Source organism: Cricetulus griseus, chromosome 2 (genome assembly GCF_003668045.3).
Source record: "Cricetulus griseus strain 17A/GY chromosome 2, alternate assembly CriGri-PICRH-1.0, whole genome shotgun sequence".
Taxonomy (NCBI): Eukaryota; Metazoa; Chordata; class Mammalia; order Rodentia; family Cricetidae; genus Cricetulus; species Cricetulus griseus.
Genome location: NC_048595.1, coordinates 232,996,721 through 233,019,231, shown reverse-complemented (window position 1 = coordinate 233,019,231; position 22,511 = coordinate 232,996,721). Strand labels below are relative to the sequence as shown.

The window sequence follows — 22,511 nt, the reverse complement described above, 5'->3', positions numbered from 1 at the left end:
ATGGATGAGTGAGGGGTAGATAGTGAATGTATGACAGATAGATAGATAGATAGATAGATAGATAGATAGATAGACAGACACATGTGAATGGATGAATGGGCAGATAAATGAATATATGGGTAGAATGGATAAATGGTAGATGTGTATTTGCTCCAGGATTAAGAATGTATTAAGACCTAATGCTGTAATAACTTGTCAACACCAGACTGTTTGGGAACCCTGGGAGCTCAGATGATTTTGTCCATGAGGTAGCCAGGCCTTAAAGCCATGAAATCACATGCTAAAGACAATGGAACCAAGGGCAACTCTCTTATTCCAGACCTCTGGCCCATGTGTTCACTCAATTGAACTCAGCTGAGGACTGGCTCTATAAGGCTGACAAGATCTGGCTATCACCTGCAGCTGCAGGCTACCTGGGATGCTGCAGTCTGGGATGGTGATGCAGGAATGCCCTTCGGCTGTGGGCTACCTGGATTGCTGCTGTCTGGGATGGGCTCTACTCTGGTTCTGCTTGTCATTACAGAGCTATTGCATCCTTGAAGCTTGTATTAGGAGAGGAAACTGAATATGGGACTCCTTTTTTATTTCTCATGTCTACACAGGCTGCGTTAGGGCAGCTGGATGGTGGGCTATGGCCCTCATTGTGCACAGGAAACTCTCACTCAGCAAGACTCAGCCTGGCCAAATGTGTGGGTTGGACCAAGAAGTATAGTCCAGCCCTTGCCTGAGGCTCCCCAGTTATTGTGACCCCTTTCTTGATGTGGGAGGGTCCCTGAGTGAGCTATTTAGAGTACATAAAAACTATATGTTCTGGGCACACAAAAGAGGCATTGGTGTGTTATGGGTGGGTTGACAAGATCTGTTTGTGGAAGTGCTTAAAGCTATCCCCTCAGGCAGCCTGGCGGGCAGCCACATGCCTTTCATAGATGCAAAATTTCTGTCATAGCACATCCACAGGCCACACCATGGGCCTTTTTGTTTCCTATGACCTCCCAGGTGACCCTGAGCACAGCCTGCCAGTGGCAGAATTATTCCATAAACAAGGAAGGTCCTCTCCAGCCTGGCCCACACTTCCAGATTCCACAGCTCCTCTGCAGGCCTAGGCTACCTCTCAAGAAGGCCAAGTGGTTAGAGTCCTGTAGGTGTCTCCACTCCCCGCTTCTCCAGGTAGGAGCAGGGCTAGATGCAGCTATGTTCTTGCAGCTTGCCCCAAATCACATATTTATGTGATGGTGATTGGGGACTTAATTGTTCCCTGGCCTCAGACCTCCCCTCTTCACCTGCTGACAGTATTTGAGAGCATAGCAGGAGGCCCTGCTGCCCAGACCAGCGGAACCCATATCCAGAGAGGCCGGAACCTGCAGGTCAGCACCCCAGGGAATCACCTGCAGGCCCCTTTATAACCAACACCCACTCACCTATCCATGGTCACTGAATAGGGAGTCTGTGAACCCTATCTTCTTGGCTACAGGGCTCTGGGCAGCCTCCCCCAAGACATCCAGACTGCCAGTCTCCAGATATATCTGCTTATCTGTGCAGCTGCTGTAGCTAAAATTCCCACAGATTGGAGCAAACAATTGAGCTTTAGAAGGGTCCCAGAGGAAGTTGTCCTAGCTTCTTTCACATTAGTGTCCTGCACCCTCCTCATCAGTGTCCTGTACCCTCCTCATCAGTGTCCTGTACCCTCCTCATCAGTGTCCTGCACCCTCCTCATCAGTGTCCTGTACCCTCCTCATCAGTGTCCTGCACCCTCCTCATCAGTGTCCTGCACCCTCCTCATCAGTGTCCTGCACCCTCCATATCTGTGCCTTGTACCCCACCTCTATCTTGTGACCCCTTTCTTGATGTTAGAGGGTCCCTGAGTGAGCTATTTAGAGTACATAGAATTCTGGGATCTCAACCAAGCAGCCACATCCAAGGACAGGGGTTAGTGAGTGGCTGGGGGCGGGGGTGGGGGGTGGGGGTGGCAGAGTCTCACTATTGTCACTGTGCTGTGATGACAAAGGCTCATGTAAGAGAAAGGGAGAAACAGGCCTGTATGCTAATGTGCACCATATGGTAGGAATCTTTAACCTGTCCCCTGACCAAAAATATGAAAAGAGGCCACATGCTTTCAAGCATGAGTCTAAAAAAAACAAATCTCTATCCAATCATGACACTTTCTCCTATTCTCAGATTACACAATAATAGTCTGTCCAACCCAGAGTTAGCAACTAGGGATTGTCTGAACAGTTACGAAAGTGGACTGATCTGGCATGTTTAGACAGATGGGCCTACTGGGGGCAGCATTTCTGGAAGCGACCATTGGCTAGATGCCAAAATCACCTCAAGGGAGAAACTGCAACAAACACCCATCCAGAGGAGTCCAGCTGTTGATCATGACGCTGTGGTGAACATAACCATCTAAAGCTGCAAAGGGTTTGAGCTCCGAAGGCAGCTGACACTGACCAAGGTCTTCAATGTGGTATCCCATGACCGCATTGCCTATGTCCCAGAATTCCTTCAGGTGTGCGTGTGCATGGAACCATGTAGCAGAATCAGCATACCCAGAAATGAAGGAAAGGAAATGCACACCCACCTACCACACCCCTAGCTTTTGAACTCCCTCTGGGAACCTAGCATCTCAGGCTTGTGTTCACACTTTTTAAACGCCCACATTTCCTTAGAGAGGAGTCTACATTGGAGGCCCTGGGAAGACATCTGGAAGGACTTGTGGGGTGCGTGGGAAAGCAAAGAGCTCCTTGTGGCTTATGATTTCCATGGATGCAATAGGCTAAAGCTGAAGAAGTGTACACTTAGCACCAACTTCTGACCCCTGTGGACAGCAGAGTTATCTGAGGACATCACTGAGTGAGACCCCCATGCTAGACTGCAGCTAGAGGAACTTAAAACACTCCAGATTCGACTGGTGGCACTACTGTTCATTTGCAAATACAAATACGTTGCTATGCAACTCAGCCCAATAACTTAACCAAGGATGGATTGTGAGCAGGAAGACAAGGTCAGCCTCAGAGGCTACCCCTGCTGGCCTCTGCAGACCCCCAGAAGCAGCACATGGCTGTATAATGATGTCTGTTCTCTGTTACTCCTTTGTGCTGCTTTGCATGTACCTCCTAGCACACATGGGCAGAGGACTCGTCAGACCCCAGGACTGTGAAATGGTTTGTTTTTCATGGCTAAGCATTGTGCTGAACTCATTATCTTGGTACTTCAGTGGCAGGTGAATGATTCTCCCTACAGAGCCTTCCACACATAGCCACAAAGGGTTCCATAACTGGTGTTGATTTCGAAAGCAAATTTAAGAGACATTCACACCTAAAAATAACTCATTAGCTGGATATGATGATGTGTGTCTGAGGTCCCAGAACACAGAAAGCTGAGATAGGAGTATCAGGAGTTCAAGGCCAAACTAGAGCTACATAGAGAAACTTTGTCTCAAAAAACAAAGGACACAGAGTTGGGAAGATGGCTCCGTAGAGAAGGCGCTTATTTGCCATGCAAACATGAGGGCTTGAGTTTAGAACCCAGAGTCCACCAATAAAGCCTGACCTGGTAGATGCATGTGATCTGCAGCAGCATGTGAGTGCCCCAGGGAAGAGAGATGGAGGTGAAGACAGGAAAATTCCCAGAAGCCAGCTAGCCTGGTATAGTCAGCAATAAACGAAAGATCCTGTCTGGAGGAAGAGTGCAAGAACCAACATCCAAATTATCTCCTGATCTCCAGACACATGCCGTGGCACACATGCTCGCTCCCATGTCCACATACATGCTGTGGCACAGATGTTCCCATGCCCATGCACATGCTGTGGCAGGCAAACACCCATACACACACACAAAGCCTTTTAATTATAATAAAGGACATAGGAATGATAACAATAAAATAGTCAGAGGAACAGTGTGAAGCCAAGTCGAGGAAAAGGTAGGCCCTGAAGTGCTCGCTGACCACAAAGAGGAGTTGCATCCAGGCAAGCATGCCAGTTTGGAAATGTGATGGGGAGGCCTACCACAGTGGGCTTTGGTGCCAGGATTCCAAGCTGGCACTAAAAGAACATGGGCCATGTGGTGTCCTGTTGGGGAACAAGAGGAAAAGCAAGTGGAGAGGCTGTCCTCTGTGTAGAGGGTACAGAGGACTTGAAAGGATCCATGAGCTTGAGCCTAGTGTTGCCACGCTGCTTTTGTGGATCACTCAACAGTCAAGTGTGTCCTGGACTCCTGTGACAGGAAACCAAAGGATACAGAGTAGCAACAGAAATCAGCCAAAACCTCAGCACGGGGTATGGGGGCAGGATGGAGAAGAGGGGGAGGTCAGGAAAGGAAGAAGGAAGAGGAGAGGGAGGAGGAGGGGAGAATAAAAGAACGGGGAGGGAAAAGAGAAGGGGAGGAAAGGAAGAAGAGGAGGGGAGAAGAGGAGACAGGTGACTGTTGTCACACACAAAAGATTCTGAAGGAAGAATCAACAGGCACAAGAAAGCTCTGGGGAGGAGATAATTGGATGGAACGCCAAGGACACACAGAACATGGGCCACGGTGACCTTTGGCTGGCCCGATCAGCAGAAGATGAGCCTCCTAGAGTCATAACTCCAGGGATCTTTAAATAGTAAATGTCACCCCAAATGTCAGAGCCCTGTGAGTTTCTGGTACCCCTAGACTGCTCAGATGTGTGCCCCCCTCCACCCCTCTGAAGGTCAGGCTGTCTTCCCACCTAAGCCGCAGACAAGAGTTTTTAGTAATACTCTCCATGCCCATTTTGTTTAGATCAGATCCAAGCGTGTCAATAAGTGTGACACACATCCATCCTGTAAGTGGAATCCGGATGAAGAGCCTCTCTGGCTTTAGTTTGATCTAGGCAGTGTTCCTGGGCATGCTGAACTGTACTCTGCCTGCCTGTGGAGCTGTGTCCTGCAGGTTTAGACTCCCCACCACACTCCTTTCAGGAAGGGAGGAGCCACTCTGGGAACACAGAGGCCTTTCTGCATCTCACAAACAACAGTATTCAAGGACACAAAGCCCAACTGTTGTAAAATATTAGTGTTCAGATGCTCTTGTGTTTTGTTAATGTTTAATTCCTCACAGTATAGCTGTTGTCTTCCCCCCTCATTTGCTTTCGTTCCTATCAGCTACAGAATTTATAGCACAAGTTCCAGAACCAGGCTTCTAGGTGTGCCTGCCGCCCCCTCCACCTGGAAATCAACTGCTGCACCCCTGCAAACTCCACCCCTCCAAAGCATCCACACACACAGAGTGCTGTGTGTACCTATCAGACACTGTGCAGCGATCCAGTTGAAGTACTGTTAACAATAACCATGTTCCTTGTTACTCATGCAGAGCCAGTGGTCATTAGAGACTGTGCCAGCAGGCATCTCCACCCACTTGGTCTTGCCCTATTCCCAGTCACCCTAAACTGAGTGGCCCATTTCCACAGCACCCATCATGACGGCACGCATTATCCAATAGAGGCCTGAGTGAGACCGCAGCCATCCTGGTGACCAGAGTTTGCCTGGCCCTTTGTCATCAGCAAATATTTAGACTGCAAGATGGGATTGTGGCCCAGTTTTGGAATAAGGCCCCAGTTAGCAGCTTTACAATGGTCATCAATGTTGTTAGTGGGTCAGTTTCTATTTTATGAGTTTGGAAGCCTTTGGGGAATGGGTATATGCAAACTCCTGTTACTATGCACAACCAAGGGCACCACCTGCCTCTCACCTCCTATCAGCTGTCCCAGAACCCACCGACCTATCATCCATGTGGTCACAACCCACATCTGATCAGAGGAGCCCTCATAAACTCAGGTAGCTGCAGAACGTTTGGTCATTTCAGTTCACCCTAGAAACCTTTGGACAGTAACACGCTAAGAAATAAGAGAGCCACGCTGTAGTCAGAAGTCTTCTGATGTTTCCATTTTATATATGTTCCATTTTTTCTCCATTATCTGGGACATTGGAACCAGGAGACCAGCACTGTGTCATCCTGGTCCTGTGAGCAGCTCCAGTAGTGCAGGGCAGTTCCTTCCTGTGTGAGCTCTTTACACAAAGCACAGATGGCGAAGCAGAAAGCCTGTGGTATTCTCCCCACCTCAGTGAAGGCGTGTGTGTGTGAGTGTGTGTGCGTGTGTCTGTGTGTGTGTGTGTGTGTGTGTGTGTGTGTGTGTGTGTGTGTGTGTGCGCACATGAGTTTAACCCTCTCCAAGTCTACTCGTGACTGGTGTGAAACACATCATCTATGCTGGCCCCAAAGAACAGCTGCTCAGAGCCAATGGGATAACCCACCAAGGAGAGCCTGCTACAGGCTTGCCTTGGGTACCAGCACCCAGATTTTAAAGAGTGCAAATGCAGAGTATTTTCTTAGGAAGTGCGGCTCTTCCACAATTCATTTAAAACTTCAGTATGTCCCAGATTGCCTTCTGCAGTGGTTAGTCTTCTTGTTGCCAGGACAAAATACCTGACCAAGGCAGCTGAAGGAAGAGGAGGTTTATTCTGGCCCACACTTTGAAGATACAGTCCATCATACTGGGCAGTAAGAGTGCGAGTCGATGGGTCACCTTCTGTACACAATCAGGAAAGAGAGAGACACATTCAGCTGCGTGGCTTACTTTCTCCTGGGTACACTCATTCCAGGCCCCTGGCTGGTGGATGATACCATCCACATCTAGAGTGGGGTCTTCCTGCTGCAATTAGCCTCATTTAGAAACTCATACATGCATGCCTAGAAGCCCATCTCCTAGGTGATTCTAATTGTCTCCCGGGTGAGTCTAGCTGTCTCCCGGGTGAGTCTAGTTATCCCCTAAGTGACTCTGGTTGTCTCTGGTGATTCTGTCAGGCTGATATTATTAGCCATCCATCTCAACGCCAAGAAAGACCCTGACAAGGACTGTTGAGTATGAAGCCTTGTTGGTCTTTTTCTCACTAGTATATTCTTTATTATCTACATTACAGAAGTTGTGCATCAAGGCTGTTGGTGCTTCAGCGGGCCTGAAGCCATCTATCTCTAGAAGTTCTGCTGGCTAGCGAGGCCCTGTGAGGTGGACTAGGAGATGGCGCATCAAGGGTGCTCATTGCAGCATCCCCTCCTTGGAGTTGGTCCTCCAAAGCTGACTGTGAACACCCAGTGTGGCTGGGGTGAACACCCTCATTCCTGGGAACCTAGAATCTCTATCCTCACCAGACAGGGAGTCTCAGGGACAACCTCTCCAGTACCCCGAGGACAAACCACCAAGCAAATGACATTGCACATGGGTGTCATGAGCTGGCTGTAGGATGGGATGTGACCCCCTGGGATTATGCCTACTTTTTCTTGATAGGTGGGCTCCATCGTCTATGTGATGTACCATGGCTGCCAATGGAACTGTCCAGGTCCTGGGGATGGTTCTGATGAGTCAGGGAAGCCTGACGGTCATGATGTCTCTGACTCAGTCACCAGAAAACACCTACAACAAAACTGTCCCCACCCACAGACACCTTGTTTCATCCCTCTTCGCTTCTTCCTTGTGTCTCTCTGGAGTATAAACCTGGAGAGTCTTTGGCATTGCCTATCCCCTCAGCGTGGCCCAGGTACCATCACTGTCATGAGGGTCTCCAGAGTCTGAACTCTGGATAAGATGGGTGGATGATTCTTGGATAGACTGGAGGGAGGGTTGATAGAGGATGGGTATGAGTAAATGAATGGGTGTTACTATAGGAGTGTCTGACTAAACCAAATTTCTACAGGTAAGTAATGGACTTGAGGGAGGAAGTGACAGTCATTTACCCCTAACACTGTAACCTGGAAAAAGATTGGACTTGTTGCCCTGAGTAAGCAGTTTCCAGAGCCAGAGGCCTCCTGTGGAATCTGGGAGGGAGGAATGCTCCATGCCCTGCTTCCCTAGGCTGTGAGCTACAGAAAAATGTGTGGAGTTCTATTCTCTACTGAGAACACTAAAACCACCTTTCGTCAAACAATGGCTTCAATATTTCAATACATCAGTGGCCTCTTAGACAGTAGACACAAGATACCTACAATAGGGAGTTCTCTAGTGCAATGAGTAACACAGGGGATGTTTTGGGTGCTCAGGCCGCCCCCCAGGGGTTTTTTTTGATGAGGTCATGAAGATGGCCTCCTACACCGAGCAAGCTCAATCCAGGTTAGCTACCTCCAGTCGAGCCAATCCAAGGTGCTGTGAGGCTCCCTGCGTCCTGCACTTATCTTGGGTTTTATAGGAGTCAGCCAGCTCAAGACCCCAGGAAGAAAGCAGCTTTGTCCCCCTCTAGTCCGTGTACAGGGCCCACATTCATGTCTCATTGTTGTCGCAGGGGAGGCAGATGTGATCCAGAACAATGGGACCTCGGCTGAGGACACAGCGGTGACAGACTCCAAGCACACAGCAGACCCAAAGAATAACTGGCAGGGCGCCCACCCAGCTGACCCAGGGAGCCGCCCCCACTTGGTCCGCCTCTTTTCCCGAGATGCCCCGGGAAGGGAGGACAACACCTTCAAAGACAGGTCCTCAGAGTCCGACGAGCTCCAGACCATCCAAGAAGACCCCACAGCAGCTTCCGAAGGCCTGGATGTGATGGCATCGCAGAAGAGACCCTCACAGCGACACGGATCCAAGTACCTGGCCACAGCAAGTACCATGGACCATGCCAGGCATGGCTTCCTCCCAAGGCACAGAGACACGGGCATCCTTGACTCCATTGGGCGCTTCTTTAGCGGTGACAGGGGTGCGCCCAAGCGGGGCTCTGGCAAGGTGAGCTCCGAGGAGTAGAGGTACTGTGGGGCTAACTGCAGAAAGGAAGGAGAGGTGGGCAAGTGAACTGGGCACATGTCCCTAAGTCTGAGATACTGGTCCTGGTCGGACTATGGTGATGGCCCCGGGAGTGGGCTTGGTCACCACTTAGCCTATTTCTACTTGTTTTGCTCCCTTTGTCCTCCTTACAAGGAACCGTGGCTGGGGTGTCGCTCAGGAATGCAAGGGCCTTCTGCATCCTGGATTTTGGGGCACCCTGGTCGTGGCATTGAGCGAACCGTCCTTAGTCCTTAGGTGCACATGCCTTCTGCCTGGGGCTTCGGCTGATGCTGATGCTGCCTTTGCAAAGTGCTTCTGGTTTCAACCCTGATTTGTGCTCATTCTCTGCTGGGTTCAGGCTGCTAACTTCTTGCCACTGTCAAACAATGGTCCAATTGAGATGAAGGAGGTCTGCAGGGCGAACCCCTCCTTCTGCAGGCAACTTTCCCCTTTGTCTTAAGTAGTCTGTTGGGGGAGGGCGGTTCGTGAGTCAGAACTTTATTATTTTGTGATTCCATTAATTTAAATATAAATTGTGTTTCATGATGTTTTAAAAGCAAATGTTCTGTGGATAAAAAAAAAAAAAGAAAATGCATCAGAAGATAAAACAGTGCAGGTAGTCCAGTTTCCAAAAACAACACCTGGCGTGGGTTAGGCATTAGGCTGTGATTCAGGTTTGTCTAGCTGCTAGTGACAGACGGCTGTCACCCTGCAAGTGTATGGCATTTTCTGTGATCTGTTGGATGGCTGGGCAACCTTGGGGAGAGGTGCCAGTGGGAACATTCAAACCAAACCCTGGTTTTGCAGCACCCCCTGTGGCCTGTGAGCTGAGACAGCTCTCAAAGCCTTGCAGAACTCAAGCAGCTTTGACTGAAGTGTGAGACTGAGGCCTCTTCATGGCTCTAGGGCCATTGGCAGTACAGATTTTCTGGAATTCTGTGGTCTCCAGCCACACTGCTGAAAGTGAACTCAATAGCAGGTCTCCTGCTCTGTGGCCACCAGAGACCCTTGGTGTCTCAACAGCAGTTTGGTCCTCCTTAGGATGCCACCACAACTTGCTTGCCATTAACACTGGGTGTGTCTTACCTACTGAGTGAATCCGGGTGCACCTGGCTCCTTCAGGCCTGTGCTAGGCATTGCTCTTCCTTGCTTGCAGACCTCTTAGCCTGATACATCCGTCTCGGTGCTTTTTCAAATGCTAACTACATTACAGTGGCTTTCCACTCATTCTTCTCAAGGCACATCAAGTCTGGAGGGTCCCAACTGCCCCCTGAGGCCCATTTGTGTAACCAAGCCCCCACATGGGCACAGCCTCTCCAGCCTAGAACTCTTAACCCTGTCTGAGCTGCTGTGGACAGACCTGCTATGCAGGAAAGGGAAGTAGCTGGAGGGCACAAATTCTAGAAGTAGCTTTGTGGTCATGGTTCAAGTTGAAACCCCATAGCACATTCACAGATAGTGTAATGGCCCTCCCAGAGTGCACAGATGCATCTCTCTCTACACTGTTTTAAAATCACATGCTCTTCAGTCTTTTCAAAGAAGAAATTCAAAGCTCAGAGGCAATCCTAGTATTTGCAGATACTGCCTCTTTTATCATCAGGGATCCTGGGGTTGAGAAAGTATTTTCACAGGATTAATATATATGTATACACATATATTTATAATTTTTTAAATAATTGGATTTTCTAAACTTGAGGTGTTAATTCATTGCACCATTGCTGTGCATTTTGGATATGAAAGATTTTTTAAAATGAATAACCTTCATACTAAAAAGAAAAGTCCCTTGGTGTTTGTGTATGTGATCCTTGTTTTCTCATTATTTATTAGTTTTTTTTTTTAACTCAAATACAAAAAAAATAGGGTTATGGCATTTCCATAGAGTTTGTTTGTGTTGGCCTTCCCCTGTACCCTCTTGCAGCTTGTCCCAAGCATAGCCAGAGGCACTTGACTCTGCTGAAAGCTGCTGCCCAGGCACACACAGCAGGGGCCTGGTCATGGTGTCCAAAGCCTATTTGATTGTGATTCTTGGTTGTCTATAACATTGGAGGTAGAAACTTGGCTCACTCTACACCTGGCTGTAAATCACAGTCACCCTAGAAGCCAGGGACAACTAGTGGAGTGTTTGTTGCTATTTGTATTTTGATGTTTGTAGATTGGGGGGCTTGTTTTCCTATGCTACAAAGGTCCCTAAGGAAGTTGCAAAGTAGAGAGCCAAAGGCTAGCTGGCTGTCACTGGTGACAAAAGCCAGCGACCTCACTGTCATTCTAAGATATGTATCTAACACATATGCAGGATACTCAGGGAGGACTACAGGTGCCACCACCTGCCACTTGGAGATGCAGCTATGTGGCCTGCCTGTTTGGAACCAGGGAGACTCCGAACACCCTCCCTGACCCTGCCTGCCCTTTGAAAGGGCTACTGGTCCTGTGGCCTCCTGCATCCTCCCTCCCCAGGCACGTGGCTCCTCCGTGCCATGCAGAGCCACCACCCCCAGCTCACAGAGTGCAGCGACAACACCCAGCCTTTGTGTATTTGCTGGGCTGACATTCAAAGAGGGCACATGAAGAATGCCCTGAGAAGGCATATTCTTCTGAGATCCATGGTCAAAAGTCCATTTACAGAGAACATTCTCTTTTGTCCTGGGAAGAAAGGGAGGCTGTGCTGGGACCTCCCTCTCAGGAACAGGTTTCCCAGCCCATAGGGTGTCCAGGCCTTACAAGGGGGTGAGGACATAGGTGGCTTTGAGGAAAAGAACCTAGGCACCTGCTCTGACCCCTTTACCTCTTACCTACTGCTAAGCCCACCAGCCAGCCCCCAGTCCTGGGGCAGTCCTCAGGTGGTCCACCTGCTATCATCTCAGAACACAAATCATAGAGAGATTCCTTCCCATTCATAGCAAGCATCTCACAGGGGACTTAAGCTGACCGTGCAACGTCACATCCAGACAGCACACACACACACACACACACACACACACACACACACACACACACACAGGTGCCACAAGGAGGGAGCAGCTCATCCTCCATTCTTCCAACAGGGGGAGGGATGGTCTAAGCTAAGCCACTATACTCGTGGCTTCCCCTATATTTTTTTGTTATCTATTTAATATGAAATCTCCATTTCTAACCTGCTAGCACAGGCATTTCATCGTTTAGTCCTCATATGGCTGCTCTGCCTCTAATTTTGATGTGATGGGATTAAGATCATTCCCACTGCCAAGTACTGCTAGCCATGATCACCCTTGTAAATTAGCTAGAAAGTCTGTTTCCTGATATTTTCTTTGGCATTTGCATTTTATTAAGCATATCTCCATTCTCCGTAACTTTAGTCTTCACTGTTAACACTGGCATCCAAAGGTTGCAGATATACTTGCCATCCTGTGGAAAGATAGCATGAGGAGTCACGCGAAGGACACAGTGGAAGTGCCTGTGTGATACCCCCAGGGTTCCAGTAGAGCCACTGTCAGAGAGAGAGAATTTGTCATTGCCGTCGGCTAATAGAGCACTCAGGGGTCCAGGCAGAAGCAAAGAGAACTTCCCTGTACGCCACTAGGCATGGGCATACCACACACTGCCTCCCACCCACTCCACAGAGTCTCTTAGAGACTATCCAGAAAAAGTCTGCCTATAATGGACACTCTAGCATCTGCAGCCAAGTTCATACTTTGGAGATTTCTTGTATGAGTTGCTTTATGGAGTAGCCTCACCTTGGTCAGTTATCGGTCCCTGGTGTCTAACTCTGCCTTTTTTTTGACTTGGTGGCCACAGCCATCCACTGCTACTTAAGTGGGTGGCAGCCATACTGAAATTTGATGGCCATTTTACCCTCTGTAAAAGTGGGATGTTTGCAAATTGTGTTTGTATTTAATGGTGATACCCTTAGATGGTTGTATTACAATTTGATTTTGTTGTAAACTTCTGAGTAATGTATATTTCTGCCTTTGTATGCACTCATTAAACATTTTAACAGACCAAAGATGGTGTACTAATTGCATGTGGACTTTTTAAGTTTTTTTTTTTTTAATTAATGGCACTATGTGACTGGCATTTCCATGGCTTTAAGAAACACCCACAGGTAAGTCTGGGCACTCAAGCTCTTGCCACCTCTGACAATGGAACAGTCCCCAGTCCTCACATCTCTACAACAGATGCAGCTCAGTCTCTCATCATGACAATGTGGTATCTAACTGTTTCCCTTCCCACTGCAGAACTTACCAGGGTGTCCTGTGGATGTTAAGAGATGAGTGGGCACAAAGAGACTGACCCAGGAAAGCCAACAGCTACTGAGTATCTAACTTTTCTGTCACTGTGAAAAAGTCCCCTGACAAAGCAACTTGCAGAAGGAAGGGCCTATTTTAGCCCATGGTTTGGTACACCAGGGGGGCAGCAGGAGCTTAACATTGCTTCCATCTGCAGATAGGAAACAGGGAGACGCTGCTGCGCTGAGTTCTTTTGATTCAGTCCAGAATCCCAGCCCAGTAAGGAGTATGCTAGGGTGTGTCTTCTCATCACGATAATCCCTTATAAGCCCAGAGGCGTGTCTTTAGTGAGTCCAGTGCCTGTGAGGTTGACAGTCAGTGTTAGCCATCACGCTTACTGAACACACCAGGACTGCCCTCCTGGACTCCCTAAGGAGGAGGCTCCTGCAGTGCAACCAGAGGTAGGCACGCTACTCTTGAGGATGGTGCTGGATAAAACTGATGGCTGATAAACGAGAGAGAGAAGCAAAGCCAGCTGAGGAAATTAGACTGTGATCTGTGTGACACATACTCCCTGAGGGACCCTGATCCTGACCCTCACCTCCTCCTAAACCCATGTCCACTTTAAGTGATTCTTTTCCCAATCAATGGTATTTCTTTCAGTTAAAAAAAAGATTAGCCGGATAGTGACGAGCAGTTGTGACTGGCTGGTGGAGAGCACAGTTTGACATCTGAAGGACAGGATCATTATAGGGAAACAATCCCTCTCTGAGCTCATGGTGAAAGTCACCAGGGTGCCAAGATACTGACTTCGTCTCTAAGAACCGTCAGACATCCCCATCAAACTATGGCTTAGTATTTTATCTTGAAGTTGTTTTGTGTTGTTGTTGCTGTTGTTGTTTCTCTGTTGTCTATTGCCACAGTCTCAAATGGGCTAGAACCATTCTGTTTTGTTTGTTTGTTTGTTTGTTTATTAATAGAAAAAGCTCAGGTAAAGTGAAGTATCGCCGGGGAACTCCTCATGTGAGCTTAATGCCTGTGATTGTCCCTAACGGGTGTTCCTGCCACACACACTCACACTCACTCACACACACACACACACACACACACACACACACTCACACAACATACACACACACAACATACACACACACACTCACACACACACACACACACACACCACACACACACACACTCACACTCACACAACACACACACACACACTCACACAACATACACACACACTCACACTCACACAACATACACACACACTCACACAACATACACACACACACACACTCACACACACACTCACACTCACACAACATACACACACACACTCACACACACACACACACTCACACTCACACAACACACACACACACTCACACACACACACTCACACAACATACACACACACACACACACTCACACACACACACACTCACACAACATACACACACACACTCACACAACATACACACACACACTCACACACACACACTCACACAACATACACACTCACACTCACACACACACACACACACACACTCACACACACACTCACACACACACACACTCACTCACACACACACACACACACTCACACACACACACACACACACTCACAACACACACACCAGCCTTCCAACTTCACCCTGCAGGTACACCTTAGGCTTGGAAGCGCTTGCTTCCCAGTTAGTCAGCTGATGACATTTTGCTTCTTGTCACTTCACGTGAAACACAAGCCATGCACAGAAAGGAAAAGGCTTGCTATCCTTTGTCTAACCCTGTTTGGGAGTAGTGATGTCAGGGTACAGATTACACTTCCATAAGTATCACCAGGTCATACTTTCTCAGAGCCACAATTTTGCTCAGAGCCGTCTGCACACCCTGTGTGTGGATGTCAGACCATCGGGGATGCAGGAAGCTCATGGTGACTTTTATGGAGAAAGTTGTCCAGTTCTACATAGGAGACACTAACAGGCTCCTCCTTCACCTTTTGCCCACATGTGTAGCCTGGGTTTGCTCAGTCACCTGCCCTTGCTCAATTGAGGGGTCACTCTGGGCACAGCTAAGGCTTCCCCAGGAGGATTACTCCAACATGAATACCAGAGTTTCTGACTCTTCAGCTCCTGATATAGGGAATTTAAGTCACCAGGATAGAAATAGCCTGTCTTGTATGGATGAGGACTCTTGTTCATGAGCTATGCCATTGAGCACAGGTCACCTCAGACTCTCCTCTTCGAACCCTGGTGCTTTGACTTTCAGTGACACTGCTAGGGGGACTAGAGAGTCACACTACAGTCACCTTCTTGCACGACACTCCTGTCCACCATTGACAAGACCATCTGCAGCAGAGCAAGAGCCTGGAACCCACTGGATTGATGCTCTCCCTTGGCTGGCCACTCTAAGCAGCCCTCCCACATCCTTCCTTCCTTCCTTCCTTCCTTCCTTCCTTCCTTCCTCTTCCTGTTTCCCCCTCCATTTCTCCCCCTTCCCAGCATCCCTCTCTTACCCCCTCCGCCTTATTATTTTACTGTGAACAGCCAAAAGGGCAGAGATGCCTCCAGAAGGCCGTTTACTCAGCTATTCTGATTCTGTTCTTTGAAGCCCGCTTGAACTTCCTTGATGTCAACATACTCTCTCATAACTGATACTCTAAACTAGAATACTCTAAATCAGGAATAAACTCCACATCACAAAATGTACAGCAGTGGAGTTAAGAGTGACATGGCTCGTGCCAGGCGAAGGGTATGTAAGTGTACCGAATCCCTGAGCTTTACCAACAGAGAATGTGGGCAGAAAATGCCACTCCATGTGACCTCAAGAGTGACCCTGAACACTGAAGGTCCTGAAGTCATCTAGAACTCTGTAGAAGCCTTGAAAAGGTGAGAAAGTACCACCCATGGCTGATTCCTACTTGGAAATCTGGCACAAAGGCTACCACACTTGCCACTAGAGAATAAAGGCCTGAAAATAAAATTGAACATAAAATGAGGCCATTCCATTGCAATTCAATAGTAGGTTTCCAAAAACCTTCACAACACCAGAAAAGAAAGCATGTCATTGCCTGCTGGAGGTTGGCTCCACCGATCCTAAAGATTTGTGGAGGACTGTGGAGCTCTGCAGGCAGTGCCCACACTGGTCTCACCCAGCCCACTCTGTCCTCCTCGGCAGGTACCCTGGCTAAAGCAGAGCCGGAGCCCTCTGGCCCACAGCCGTCCTGGGCTGTGCAACCTGTACAAGGTAAGCTGCCGGCACTGTCCCTCCAGCCAAGGGGCACCTGTTTATGAAAATGCTCTCAGATCTATGGGCAAGTCTTGAGAGAGTCTCATAGGTTAGGGCATGCCTCCTTCAGGGGCTCACTGTGTCCCAGGGGTCCAACCGGTTTTCAGGCATCTGTGAGGCCCTAAGGGGACACAGCAAAGAAGAAATTTCAAAACAAAAAACAAAACAAAACAAAACAAAAAACATGCAGCAGGTAGAGTCTGTCTTTGAGGCTGCAGGGTAAAAATCTCAAAGGAGCAAGCAGGACATGGTATGGCTGTCAGGTCATCGTAATGGAGACAGCCATGGGAACAAGCTGTGGGCCTGTGTTGTCGCCTTCTGTAATGCCACACAGGATGAAGAGCCACTGAGAGGACTGTCCTAGAAGGACCAGCCTCGACCAGGTCATTGTCTGCCTATATTCCCTAACTACTCTGAAAGCAAGCTCCAATCAGATGTCAAGCATTCCCCGAATACCAGCTGAGTTAACTCAAATGGCAAGTGTCCCTCTTAAGTCTAGTCCTCTGGTATCTGTCCCTCTCAGTATATCAGAGACAGTGTGGCTGAGATCTGCCCTCACTGCCCACTGTGGGAACTGCCACACTAGCATATTCTGGATAATGCTGGGGAAGGCAGAGACAAGCGGGGACCCTTTAGTCAGCCAGGTGTGACTACTCCTCATGTAAGCTGAGTGTCACAAATCGTGTGTCCAGCAGTGACCATTTCACATAGATGTACACACCATCTGAACCCTGTCACGTGTCTTTTACAAAGAGAGAAGTTGAAAGGGTGAGAAGAGCGGCTCAGAGACCTAAAAACTCTCTCTACTCCACTGAGCACCTAGCAGTGGGGAGGGATTTGGTTACCCTACAATTCTGCCATGTATTAAACATAAGCCAGAAAGGGGGCTCACCATGTTTGAGGCAGGCAGCAGGAAGGGTGTCCACAATGTAGGGGCTTTGGACTCCCTGAGACAGATGCTTCACAATGAGACATGGAAGCTTGATCATGAATCTGCTTGAGGCAGCCCCGCCCCCCTCAAGTGCTTGATCCGGGCACTGTCCATGTCTTGCCACAGAGATGTGAAGAATAAAGAAGAGTCTCAATGGCATCTAAGATGGCCAGTTAGGGGCCACAGATGGAGGGCAGCAGGGAAAAGCAAGGTTAGACTGCTGAAGGGCCTTGGATGTGATTCCATGCCAGGCCGGGTCTGGTGTGTCAGACTCCTGCTCAGTTTTAGCTGTGCCTGGCTTCAGGGCTGTTTCAACTCTTTAAAATGCACCACTTTCCCTGAGTAGTCTGTAAGGGCCCACTGTCCCTCCATAATTCATCTTTCTGGAACCTGCTGGGGCTTTCCTAAACTGGCAAAGATGTGGGACAACAGTGCCTGCCCAGCCCCACAGCTTCAGGGCTTAGCATGTAGCCAGTGCAACAGGTGTGAATCCTATAGCAATGTCAAGTGCTTCACTTAAGGGCAACACGAGGCACATGGTACCCAGGGCTGGGTGACTGAAAAAAACCATAGGGCGCTTGGCTCATCTCGAGCAATGCTGACACTGTCTACCCTGTCCTCCCCTAGCCTTGAGACACACTGCTCCAGAAGGCAGACCCTGAGTGGAGTGGAGATTCTGACCAGAGCCCCAGGGTTTCCCACAGTGGACCACAGCAAGGAACTATCACGAGAATATTTGCTTTTGCTCCTTTAAAAATTACTTAGCAGAGAGAATCCAGCCTCGCCTATTCTCTTCATCCCAATTGTATAGATTTAAAACTTCCTGTGCATATATTTTAAAGGTTGACCAAACCTCAAGTCAGCTATACATGGCATCCTTGCATAGTCACAGAGTCCAGTCTCTTGTGGACATGTGTTTAGGATGCTAAAAATGCCATAGGTTCCCAGTATGAGGTTTGTTGCATCTATTATCTGTGAGTTCCCGTTTTCATTCAAACAGGGTTTGAACTGACTGGCTTGAACCCACATTAGGACCAAAGTAAAACAGACAGGGCTTATTAGGGCTGGGTATATCTCCATGTCTACTGTGAGGTAAAACAGATGTAAGCCAAATCTAAAGGCTAGAGACTGATGTGTTCTACCAGGCAACACAGAACTCTCCTAAGCCCCATATGCTGAAGCTACCCAAGCTTCCCAGATCCATCAGGGAAGGTGTGGTCATGGTTCTGGGGCTGTCCCCATTGCAGGTAAGCACAGAGGCAAGTGTCTGTCCTGACAGCCTGGGAGTTTCCCTCTCACAGTTGTAAGCCCATGGACCTTTCCTAATGACTGTCCCGAGTCTCCTCTCTAGGTATGGTCCATGTCTTCCTCCAGCACTATGGTTGTCTTCATTGTGTTAAGAAAGTGGTGATGAGTCACAGGACATGGATCATACAGCATCAGCCACAGGGAAAGCCCAGCCAGGGCTGCCCCACTAATGGTTTCAGAAAGACTCATGTCCTGCAGGATTTGGTGACTTGAAATGAGCTTGCCAAGGAGATAAAGGCACTAGGTAGAAGATGCAAGCTGGACAGCAACTTAAGGGATTAGGAGCTTTCCCCATAAGTCAAAAGCTCAGAGGACACAGATGAGCACTGCTGAGCTGGTAGCCTGTGCTCTGAGTAGTTGCAAAGAATGCTTCTTCCCTGCTTTGCAGCTGTGGGATATCCTGCTTAGTATGCTAACAAGGCACCTCTGTGTGTGTGTCGTCCATGGAGAGACAGGTATGCGTGCATGCCACTCTGTTATGTGTTCCGTCTCCCGCCTCCACCTCTCTGTCAGCTTCCACACCTGCAGGCCCTGGAACAAAACCAACCTTCTGTGAAGGAGGTCACACAGAGTTGGTCCCAGCACTGCTAATGGCCTCCTCAAGTACCACACTCTCCACTAGGCATTCTTCAGTTCCAAGAGACCCAGTCATTTTCCTGGGGCTGGCCATGCTCATTCTTTGATTCCTGGGGGGTGGCAATTGGGAAGGAACAGAAAGAGACAAATAGAAGAGCTTTTGAGGACAAAAAGCAAATATTCCAGAGAGGGGGAAATGTGTGGAGTTCAGGGTGATGAGCAGCTCCCCAGAAATTCACAGACGCGTCTCATGTGTCCCGTCTGGGCAGCCTTCTTCTCCCTTCCTGCATTGTGGATTGCTGGACTCAGGGTTGGCATGTACTGGCACCAGGCAGCAGCATTCTTTGCTGAAGGGGATACAATGAACAAAACTAGGAGGAGACTCTATCCACAAGGATGGCTTTTCACTGCTTCTCTGTGTGGTTTGGCAAGAACACTGGGGGGGCAGTGGAGAGGAAGGGCCGTCTCCACTGACCTCATCACCAGGTGTTTTGTCTCTGCTTCATCTGGAAGTCTTTTCAGCCTCTCCTGCCAGCCTTGTGTGTATCATCCAGCTATTCCCAAAAGGCCCACACTGCACCTTACCCACCAGCTCTGGGATTCTGGCTTTTTTTTTTTTTTCATAAAGTAAGAATCAGAGACCTGAGGGTTAGGTCTCAGTCTAAAAGTCTACAGAGGAATGTCCCTTGGCTGTGGCCTTCTCAGAGCTGGCTTGCTCATTTGTGAAGTGATGTGGAGAGGCCTGTTATCTGTGGAGGGAGGACTTGGTGCTAATCAAGTGAGAAAGATGTGTTTGCTCAGAGCAGACTTCCTGATGTGGGCCGTCTCACCTCTGGGGACTCCATTCCCAACCTGTTCTAGAGAGGACCAAGGTCACAGTGAGAGGACATGTTGGACCCAAAGGTTCCAGAGGCTCCATATGCCCTATGCTAATAAGCCTTCAGGCAGTTTGTTTCTGTCCTTTAGTCTGTTTCCTCAGTTGATAAATTGTGAGTTAAGTAGAATGTACTACAGATATTGTTTGAAGACTCCCAGCGCACTGGTCACCTGTCTCCAGGAGAGGTTCGTATCAGGTGATAAGGAGGCAGGGCCTGAGCAGGTGACAGGCTCCTTAGGTCTCCATCCATCCCAGGAATTGTAGCCTGTAGATCCAGGTGCTGTCCACACAGAGGGGCTCCCCAAGCACCAAGAGCCCACCTTGCTGTTTGATGAATCTGACTTCCTCCAGATTGCTCCATACGTGGCTCTGGGTAGATTTGGATGGTTTTTGTGGCTGCACATGGGCGTGGGTCCTTACTGTTTGTCTTTGGAGCAACTGCTGGCCAGGACAGGAGGTCAACTCCCTATCTGAAAGCCCAACCTTCTAGCACAGGGATGTTTGTGCAGCACCCAGTACCTGCTTTGAGCTCAAGGCCTTGGCTTGCTGAAAAACCTGTCATTGTTTCATTTATCCTTCCAAAGAAACCTCCCCAAACCCCAATCCTGTGTGCTGCCCACACATTGTGCAAATGGATCCAAAGTTCCAAAGCTGCAAAACCGGGCACATCCTACAATGCCAGCACTAGGGAAGTGAAGGGCAATCACAAGGTCAGCCAGGGTTACATAGCATGACCTTGTCCCCCCAAAAAAGGCCCCATATCATCAGTGTTTGGTTTATACTTCTAGTGAGCCTTCTGTTTGCTATTTTTATTAAATCTTACACTTTGGACACATTGGGATCTTAAAACAATGGATTCTTGGAAGCACTGGAGAGATGGGAGTATTAAGATCAATACCCATTCTGCTTCCCACCGTGTTTAGAAGGAAGCATGGATGAACCCTCAGGAACTAAAGGGTGCTGGGACAGGGTGCCACCAAGCTGCTGATCTACTCAAGGAGGAGAGGTGAAGAGGTCAGGTCTGTGACTTCCGCCTGAGTCTAACAACCTGCAGCCCCCACAGGGCCCTTTGCCCACCTCTGTCACTCTTCTTCTGTGGAGCCACTGGCAGAAAGAGGCCTGGAAGCAGGCATCAGAGCTGGACCCCTCTGAAGCCTGGAAAACCCCAGCCTGGAGAGCACCCATTTAACCCCGGAAGTGCTTGGGGTTTCCTGGACTTTCTGTCTGTCTTTCTGGTCAAGGCTGAATCTCAATTCACATCCCTGAGGATTCTGAAGTGAATCCTTATGCTGCCAAAGAAGGGGTGAAGTCGCCAGAAAAGCCAAGGTATCTTTGTCTTCCATGTCCTGAAGCAACATGAGGGACCCGGTGCACCACAACTTTACAGCAGTATCAAAATAGCTTTCATTTCACAACTGGCTAAAGATGAAATCTTCCACTCAGGAACCAGACACTGGAATGTGTGGCAAAACACCATCCTCCACCAGGGACACATGGATGGACACTGGTGTCCCCAGTTGTCTCCACAGCAGATAGCATGCCCACCTTGGAGGGAAGTGCAGTCAGGGGGCATCCTGAAGTTTCCACCTACACAGGAAGTCTATTCACACCTGTCCACAAAGTGAGAAATGCTGCTTGGCTTTCTGAGAAGAAAGGGGCTCTTTTTCATCAGAGTCCCAGCATCGGTGACATGAAACACAAGTTCTGACACCTGGCAAAGACCCAAAACAGGGAAAACCACACATCACCCCCCAGACCCTAAAATTTAAAATGCATGGATTTTGCTAGGGGAAAAAGAGTTAGAGCACTCTCTCCTGATATATATTAGAAGCAGTTTGTTTGATCACAAATGATGTCTTAGCTTCTTCTGTGAATGTAAACAGGCTAGAACTGGGACCAGCCAGCAGTGACAGGGACACACATGCTGCAATGTCTTAAAACAACCATAGCATCGAGGTAGCGGCGGGGTCAGAAATGGAGAGAGACCACCTCCCACTGCGCACTTCTCCACACAGATCACCACCCCAGACGTCGTCAGAAGTTGCCTATGGCCCTCATTTCATCCTTGACCTGAAATGGTTCATAGATAGGTTAGATGTTGACCCCTGCCACTGACTCACAAATAGAAAACAAGTGTGACAATCAGACCATGGAAGAAGGAAGCCAGCCATGGCCTTATTCCTCAGCGTTAAAGAGGAGAGCCGTTCACAAGATTTCCAAGGCACGAGAGGGAGACTGTGAACCAATGCAACAGCTTTAAGGCAAGAGAGGCAGCAGAAACCAGTCCTGCCAGAGAAAGGCTCTGTGGGTGTCAGACATGGGGAGTGGAGATGGGAGGAAAGACAGTTTGTTTTACTTTCACCTGCATGGGAGAGAAAAATCTTTTCTCAAAACCTCGAGCTGCCCACCAGGCCTCACAGAGCAGCCTCTGAGGCCTGGCCTCTGAGTTCAATTAAAGACAGTTCAATGCAAATTAATTTGCTCACTCCCTCACTCGGGAAGCACTAATGAGAGCTCTGTGGACTGTAGTGGTGTCCTGATGCCACCATGTGGTGAAGTTGTTTG

General features: G+C 48.8%; 1 protein-coding gene across 6 annotated transcripts in view; it reads left to right on the top strand.

The window, feature by feature from the left end:
• Positions 1–22,511, top strand: part of Mbp (myelin basic protein) — a 110,741-nt gene that overhangs the window by 69,012 nt on the left and 19,218 nt on the right. For all 6 annotated transcript variants that reach the window (XM_035440308.1, XM_035440307.1, XM_027403697.2 and 3 more), the window contains exon 4: positions 8,286–8,722. In XM_035440308.1, the coding sequence (XP_035296199.1) occupies positions 8,286–8,722 (437 nt within the window). The remainder of the gene's footprint in view (positions 1–8,285; positions 8,723–22,511) is intronic.